The 9,428-nt window shown below is 27.9% G+C and overlaps 1 protein-coding gene across 3 annotated transcripts in view; it reads left to right on the top strand.

The window, feature by feature from the left end:
• LOC100169535 (lachesin) overlaps nucleotides 1-9,428 on the top strand; it is a 215,572-nt gene that overhangs the window by 182,051 nt on the left and 24,093 nt on the right. For all 3 annotated transcript variants that reach the window (XM_029487011.1, XM_029487012.1, XM_008181078.3), the window contains exons 3-4: nucleotides 6,958-7,165; nucleotides 9,260-9,421. In XM_029487011.1, the coding sequence (XP_029342871.1) occupies nucleotides 6,958-7,165; nucleotides 9,260-9,421 (370 nt within the window). The remainder of the gene's footprint in view (nucleotides 1-6,957; nucleotides 7,166-9,259; nucleotides 9,422-9,428) is intronic.

Genomic DNA, 9,428 nt, shown 5'->3' with positions numbered 1-9,428 from the left:
TAATTTTATTGTAAATTGTAATGTAGTTGTTCATAGTATTAATGTGTAGAGTATAGAGATTTAAAGCATTTCCTAGTGGTCCATTAACATAGCTATATGTATACCTACTGAATTTACTCAACTATGACGCGTGCAACTTTTATAATATTGTACCCATTTTGCATTATTTTGATTAGCAGTTTGAATTTACTGGAGTGTTATATTTTCAATCAACTGCAGTAATGCAGTTCATTCATTTTTCAACTATTTAATTATTTTATAATTAATTGATTGTAATAACTAATAATCGAATATCGTATTGACATACTATTTTATGCATGGAATAGTTAATCAACAAAGTACAATAATATAATGGTTTTCTGCTACCGACTTTTGTACTTAACGAAAGTACTACATTTTGAATTTTTATAAAGAATTCTCTCATTCTCATTATTTCTGAATAACTCTCGTGGTATTACAGTTGTATCACTAATGCAATATCCGTACATACATACAAACGTGTAGCTCCAAATCTTATCTAAACTCCGACTTAGAATTATCCAATTAACTTTTATTAAACAGTCTCATTTGGTATGAGAGATTTGTTCGGCCACCGTTTTCATGACCACCTCATCATCCATCGGCTATCTACTTATCTCTCAATCTAAACTTTGACCCTTTGTAGATACATTGAGATATGGTAAAATTCGAAAACAATGACATCGTAAGATTCTGATAACATAGTGTGTGTGTGTAGGGTGTTCACTAGTTTGAAAGTTCATTATTACACAAATGCAAATTTCGATTCGATTAATGTAGAATGTAGATTGTACTTATCTATTTGGATGTTTTGATTTGGGTATAAGCTCTTTTAGCGATAGACCATGTAGCAAGACATTAGTCACACATTATATTATATTGTATATAATATTGTAAATACTAAATTGTAACACAGCGTATTTCAGTGTTTACGATCCTATCACAAATTTTGAAACCTGTTTAAACACGTTTAAGCATGGAGTCGTATTTCTTTCTAAATATACACCTTCATGTTTGAATTACTAGTTATTACTTACAGACAGTCAATAATAGTAATTTGAGTTATCAACTTAATTCTCGGTAGTGGTGAATTTGTTAATAAATAGTTCATTCGTTATTTGTCTAAAAATAACAAAATTTATTAAATAGTACAATAATAATATTAAATCTGGATTGCACAAATATTATTAAATTTAATAGTTCTCTAAAAATATAATGGACCAACCGGCAACCGTGGGCCACTAAATCTTGTTTAAGGGACCATCAGTTAACTATTGATTCATTAAATGTTTTGTGCAACTCGGCGTAAATGTATTTAAAGTAGACGGTGTCGATAAGAATGAGCTTTGATATTAAAATGTATTCATATGATTGAAAAACACATGTTTATTTCAAATTTCAGAAGTCACTCGAACATTCTTTACGAGGTTACCATACATCATTCGGTACTCGATTGGGACACTCTAGCCCAAAATATTTTCAAGATGCAACAGAATAACATAATATAATTTGACAATAGATAAATATAAAACATTTTCTATGCACAAAATGTGGATTTTTCTAAATATTTGAATCGACCACGGAATTTCGTAACAAATAATAGGTATATTTGGTGAAATGTGTTACGATTGTCAAGCCATATTATTATGTATGCATATAGAGAACCCGTGAGGATTTGTGAGGTCTAACCATATTCAAATGAACTTTTGTCCGAGCATATGTTGTTTAACGGTGTTCACCGACGATCTCATGAAATTTTTTTTGCAGTATTGGTACGACAAATAAACCGACAGGTCGTATTCGTTTACAGGCGATCTTAAATTTCGACAAGGCACTTTCCACCCACGTCTCCCATAGCATTATGCGTCGTGGTGAATCCCAAAATCGGGTGTATGACATTTCCTATATATCACATTATAGCCTTCCTAATCTATAATGATAAAAAAAAAAAAGTACCTAACAAAAACCCAATGTAAAATAAACCTTCGGCCAAAGCGACCGGGAGCCGCATTTTTCGTGTCAAACACGTTGTATATTATGTATTTAATACTTATATATTATAGTATGTATATGACTAGGTATTAGGTAATAATAATATTAATAGTGGTATCCTCCTCCCATTTTTATTTTCATATTTTTCTTATTTTTACAACACGCACGCATAACCGCGGATTTGCGGTAGCTTATATAAATAATGATTATACACGCGAAAATAATATCGTCGTTATACCTATACTGAATCGACATGCATCTGTCAATCTGTCTCTGTGGATCGGCTTCCGCCCGCTCCATCGCACTCTATTAAATATGGCTTAGACGATATTTTTCGTACATATATTTTATTCTTCACACATGTTTCTGTTGGTATTTTCCCTCGATCCATACCCCTAATACCCCTACCATCCCCACTATTAACCTTTTCAAATTACCCCAGTCGCATCCCGATACACTTTCGTTCCTTTTTCTTTTCCTTCCATTTTATTTTTGCGTTACAAGGAGTTTTCAAAAAAACCTTCCGATGTATTGGCTGGTGATTTTTTTTTCATCATTATTATTTACCCTTATATGCCTCATGCCCCCCTAGGTTATTAAACCACCGGGTAGAATTTCAATTGAACTGCAACAATGCGTACAGTAATCGGTCACAATGTGCAGAGGATAAATTTACGCTCCGCAGACTTGACCCATATGTTTTTGGTGACATATTCTAAGAGTATATTATTATTATGTGTTTCTTTAAAATATGGATGTTATAAAAATTGGACTATTCGAATAATGAAATCAGGTTAGGCACACATTTTCAAAAGTAATATCCCGAGATTCATAACTTAATAGTTCTTGATGTATAGCAATTTGAATGTAATATAATTTTTAATGAACTACGAAAATGTAATTTATAAAATATAGTCTAAAATTAATATATTTGTTTTAATATTTAAGCTTTAATTCACACAATATATGCATCAAATTAAGTAGTTAAATCGATTTCATTTTTATAAGCGATTACTAATTGTCTTTATAGTGTATTTGGAAGATATTAAATGTAAAAAGTAATAACCTATTGATATACCAATTTAATATTTTACAAATAAGATTTATGACATTTTAGTAAATATAATAATATATTATAGGTAAATATTATATGCATGAAACAAATATTTTGTTTAACCTTTTGATAATACTTATTATCTATATTATTTCTATACTTTCATAGTACACACTACATACATAAAAACAAAATGTTTTTCTCAATTCAGCATTTAGTTTTTTACTCTATACATCAGTCAAGCTCAACCTGGGAGTCACACAATTTTAGTAGGTGGTCGAAAAAATCTAGCACTAAATTGAGGTGTTTCTATGTAAAACGTGTTATTTCCAAAAACTTCTTTTTTCAAGAATAGTGATTTTCTTTTACAAACGAACCGGACAAGTTAGGACTTATGGGTAACTTTTAAAAATTAAATATTTATTTTTAGAAAAGGAAACTGTTTGAGAAATAAAAAATATTAGATTATTTGATCAAAGTTTTTTTGTTTTGATTTTCTGCAAAACGTGTCATTTTCGGAAATGATAAGTTTTGAAAAAAAATATTGTTATAGTTCGTTTTTTAAGTTTTTTTCAAAACGTATTATTTCAATTATTTTAATTTTGTATAGATTTTATAAAAATATTTTAATAATTTTTTTCTATACTTGATATCAAGACGTAACAGTTTGAATATGCTTTAGATATAGGTACAATAAGCACATGGAAAATATTTATTTATATCAAACTCAATAAAACAATAAAACACCCTTGTTACATTTAAAATTTAGTATAGGTATGATTATAGATGGTTCTTCATGAGATCATAATAAATATATAATAATGTATGATAATACAAATATGTAAATATAATAATATATATATACTTACAAGTATCAAAAAAAAAATGTAAGAATTAATGTGTATTCTTCACTTTACTTCTTCACAAAATGCAATGAATCATGTTAACAATTAACAACTAAATCATATAATAAGCACGTAGAAAACAGCTTTGTTAAATTTAAAATTTAGTATATGAACATACAAGGTTCTTTATGAGATCATACTGAATAGATATGTATTATTGTATATTATCCACCATAAGCTTAGCTCGCTTAGATTGCAACATAGCTTCTAATAGTTCAAATATTTTTTTTATAACTTTGGAGTTAGTAGGTAATATCCATGATAAATTAATATAATTACATTTTAAAGTACCTACCTATATTATTTTTGTCATGGAAATAATCCGAAATATGGTATTATGAATTTTAATTATTAACACGGTAACAAAGCTATTAGTACTATCACAAAGAAGCCAAAAGCAGCTATCACAAACTTTGGCGGGAAATTACAATCATATGGATATGGGTGGGCTTATTATATAATTTTTTTTATTATTATTATTTTAATATAATTTTTCTATTTATAATTGTTGGTTTTGTACTAAACAACATCATATTTTAATAAATAATTTTAATTTTAAAGGATTAAACCATTTTGGCATTAGCACGTTTTGAATTAAATTTAGTTTAATTGCTATATCAATAACATGGGTAATAACACGTTTTGATGTAAAATGGAAATAATACGTTGTGAATTAAATTATGGATATACTACGTTTTGTAAAAAAAATGAAAAGTATGACCTATGATTTAGTACAGGAAATAGCACGTTTTGAAGCAAAGTGGATATAGAACGTTTTGGAAAAAAAATCTATTGGAAATAACACGTTTTGAAAAAAAAGTAAAAGTTTAAGCTTAATTTCAGCTAGGAAATAGTACGCTTTGACAAAAAATAACAGTTTTAATCGATTTATCGCCATTTTTTCCATAAGAATCGGTGTATAACTCGATTTTATTGAAAATGGAGATAACACGTTTTGCATGGAAACACCTCAATTATGGAAAGGTATATTGATTTACTGGATTTATACTTTGTTGAAACAAAGCCATATTTTCGAATATTACAAGAAACCCGCAGTCCATCGATTATTGCTATTCTAACTAATAGAACCATAATACACCATTTTATTATAGTCCATATTCGTATATAAGTATATAATTATATTTTATTCGGTACTTGTATACGATTAGCATATTGTATTATAAATCAGAATCGCTGACGTCTCGTCTCATTTCGTTAAGAATTTAAAATCTTAGAATTTACGCTATAGTTTTATTATAAAAATGTATAAACATATTTAAAAATATTATTAATATATAGTATATAGGTACTATAATATATTTATATAAACCTACCATAACTGTATATTCGATGATTAAATTTACTAAAAAAATTGTATAAGGGTTATGTTAGTGATTATGGTGTTATTGAAACTAAAGATCATGATCAGAAACTTCAACGTATTTGAAAATCAAAAATTATTGATGTAAAAAAATAATAAAAGAACTGAAAATACCGAAATACCGAAAATACCAAGATCTACATCGAGTCTTGATTCACTTTCACTGTATATGAAAAATACATGTATCTTCCTAAATGTGCTATTTGTTTCAAAATCTCAAAGAAAACCCTATAAGAATTTTGATTTTAAGAATTAACAAAGAACAAATTGAGCTATCGCCTTATCAAAGTTTTAGATTTCCACTAAATCTGAATTTTCAGAATTATCAAAACAAGCAATATTGACATTTCCGATTGTCTCAACATTTTCTCAAACTAGGAGCCATGGCTATTAATATGCCTATATTACTGAGGCGCCATGAAATATTAATTTTACTTAAACTATTTTATTTAAGCGTTATTAATAAAAGCATCATTAAAAAGTAAAATATTTGTTAATCGCGGTAAGTCGTTTGTTTGCAAACCACTGATATAATATAATATAGTTATAAATTTACATATTTCTCTTACAGTCGGTCCATTTTTGTTTTGAAGAGCTTGGTGTAGCCCGACCTCGGACCAAGCAGGACTTCAATACACTTACATTTTATCGAATAATTTATTAAATAATCTGGAATATTATTTGTAGAATATATTATTTTGATGACAAATAATTAAGTCGTAAAGCGGTAATTTTTGGTTTACCGATCGGGGTAAAAACAAAATTAATGCCTTACACGTATCCGGTGTTTGTAAGCGCTAAAGTTCATTAAACCTGGCCACAAATTGACTCTACGAGAAGATGATAGAGTGTGTGTGAGAGAAAATGAGAGACGGAAACGGCATTTATTATTATATATATATTATATATTATATACATACATCTTTGTTGTCGTAGACCGTAGGGGACATCTGGCAATAATGGTTAAAGTTCCGTCCTTGACGGTAACATTTAACGGAAATTGTAGGAACATGCAGCTTTCCGTGGACATCTTTCCTTCGTTATTAATGGCGTTATGACCAAGGTTTTCCGCTATTATATTATATTATAGCAGGAGACGCCTCACGCCCGGCTAAACGTCCGCGAGATATTGCACCGTCTCATCCCGTTAACTGTTTTCAACAATATTGAAATCCTATCCGTATCCGGACTAACCGTCGGGTGGAAACCATATTAATAGGTAGGTAAATGTAGGTACCTAAAATATTTATCAGAAATCTACAAAATTAAATGCGCGTTTCGTCGTTATTCGTGTATTCGTCACCGACGCTTTGACGTCGACGAATTTACAACCACTTGCACATAGTCCACCTATAAGACGTAAATGCGTACAAATATAAATATCCATCTGTATTATGATGACTAAAATAAAACCCGTGGTTGTAGATATCCCCCACAAAATAATCTATTTTTTTTCAACTGAAATGTTTTATGAGACACTAATAATTACTACTACGATACTGAATTGGGTACCTAAACTATTTATTAGGTGTATTTTGTATACATTATGTTATGCTCCTTAATGACCATTGATGGTAAATTTATTTTGTTTCAATCATGGATTATAGGTGGCGTGGATCCACATCGATCGGCAAATGATATTGACTATTCATCGTCACGTGATAGCCCGAATACCACGATTTGGGATTACGCACGATAGTCAAAAAACGTGGCTGTTGCATGTCAAGGGCGCGCAGCCTGAAGACAGAGGCTATTATATGTGTCAAGTGAACACAAACCCCATGATCAGTCAAGTTGGATACTTACAGGTGGTTGGTGAGTACGTTTGTGGCTATGCCATGTACCGTCTAGAAAACATATCACTACACGCGTTAGTACTATTCCTAAATTACTTATCATTATACAGTTTTAATGGAATTAGAATTAGTAACCACTATGTGAAAAATATCTTTTCAACAAAAGTTATTTCAACGTATTTTTCACACTTCAGGAAATGTGAAAATATTTTACAAAATCGTCACACCAATTTGATATCGAAGATTTTTTTCTGAATTATGTCTCATTTACCATACTGAAAAAACAAACTTTTTATAATGTTTATATTATGTTTTGTTTATGCAAACAATATTAAATTTAGACATAATAAAATTCTTGTGAGATTTATTAAATGTATTATTGGTAATGTATACAATGTGTTTCACAATGTATGTTCGACCCCATTTTTTCCATTAATAATTTATTTATTGATATTTTAATTTTTGGAATTTTTAAAAGTATATTGAAGGACCATTTTTTCAAATAACCTGGATTTTTTTATATTACTTAATGAGTGTATTGTGGCATTGTAAACTTATTTTTTCAAATGAAAACCAAACTTTTTTGTTGTCAATAATTGTTAAGCTGCAGATGATTTTATTTTTTTTAAATCTGAATCAAAATCCTAACGAGTTAGGTTCTGAGTTATTAAAATATATATTAATTCTCCATTAATAGCTTTACACAGGGATGGAAAACGTTTTTGATAAACTTTTTTAAAAACGTTATCTTTCTATATTATTACCAAATAACGTTATTAATAAATTTGTTTTTGGTTGTTTTTTTTATATATATATATATTCTTATAACTTATAAGTTATAATAGTAACGTGCAATACAGGAATTCACTTACAAGTTAAAATGAATTATTCTTAATATTTAAATTTTAAATCAAAATTATAATGTACTTATATGAAAATTAGAAAATTCAAAACTTCAAGTAAAATATTTTTCAATTTTAAAAGTGCATTGGTAATGACTTAAGACTAAAGACGTAAAGTGGAACACTATTTCAGTTTATAGAATAAATAACTATAAATAATAAAAACAATCCTGAACATACAATAATGTATACAAATTAAAAATATAAGAGACATCTAAGAATCAAAATAAAAAATTTGCTCTTACGCATTGAAACAAAAATAATAAATAGTAAGTACAAAATAAAGATAAACACTGATAAAAATAAAATTTATTGTCAACAAATTATGTATCAGAATTATCAATTTTCCGATAACAGAAATATTTTTTTTCGTAGTATAACATTATAATTTATTTTTGTTTTCGTTATTATACTTTTTCTGTTTTTGGGATTTTTTTTTTATCGTTTTACAGTTGTCTTATTTTTGTTTTATTAATAGTTTTTTTTTTTTTGGTTTTTTCTTTTCCATCCCTGATTTTACAATAACAAACAATTTATGCAATAAAGTTTAATTTAGTACTTACAATTTCACTTTGCCATTTTTTACAAATTATAATGTTTGATTAGATAAATATATATATTACTAAAAAGTTCGTATAGTTAAAGCCTCCATATCTTCTGAATTATCTATCATAGTGGATCTATTATCTAAGGTACACATAATTAAATAGCTCAGTAGTATTCAATCAAATTTTGATTTGGATCTATAAACAATTTAAAAAAAAAAGTCATCTACTTAACAATTTAAGGAAAAAAGGGTGATTTTCATTTGAAAAAAAAAAGTTTGTATCACCTCTTTTAATAGTGTAGGTACTAAATCTAAGCATTTGAAAATATGATCCTTAAATAAAGGGAAATATTAAATATTATATTGACATTTTTTATATTAATCCTTCCAGAAATGTATAGCCTATAGCGTTTAAGTTATTAATTTACAATAAAAAACAACATTTGATAATATTAACGGATCTTTGTAGCATTATACAATTAATGCGTGATTTTAAAATATTTATATACTATATTATACTATACATTTATATACCTTAGGGCCTAGAAAATTAATGATTAAAAAAATTGTATAGTGTGTAAATGATTATATAATATTGAGCTAACAATTATTTGATTTTTACATTTTATTCCATTGGTAAAATATTAAAATTTTTATATGTCAGTACCACCAAATATCATTGATGAAGAAAGTTCTACATCTTCGGTATCCATCCGAGAAAATCAAAATCTATCCCTTACGTGCAAAGCAGAAGGATCACCGACACCAAAAATTAGTTGGAAAAGAGAAGACGGTATTAATATATCGACGGATCGAAAAAAAAAAGGTATTTT

This window comes from Acyrthosiphon pisum, chromosome A1 (assembly GCF_005508785.2).
Source record: "Acyrthosiphon pisum isolate AL4f chromosome A1, pea_aphid_22Mar2018_4r6ur, whole genome shotgun sequence".
NCBI classification, from domain to species: Eukaryota; Metazoa; Arthropoda; class Insecta; order Hemiptera; family Aphididae; genus Acyrthosiphon; species Acyrthosiphon pisum.
This window is presented reverse-complemented; position numbering and strand designations above follow the sequence as displayed.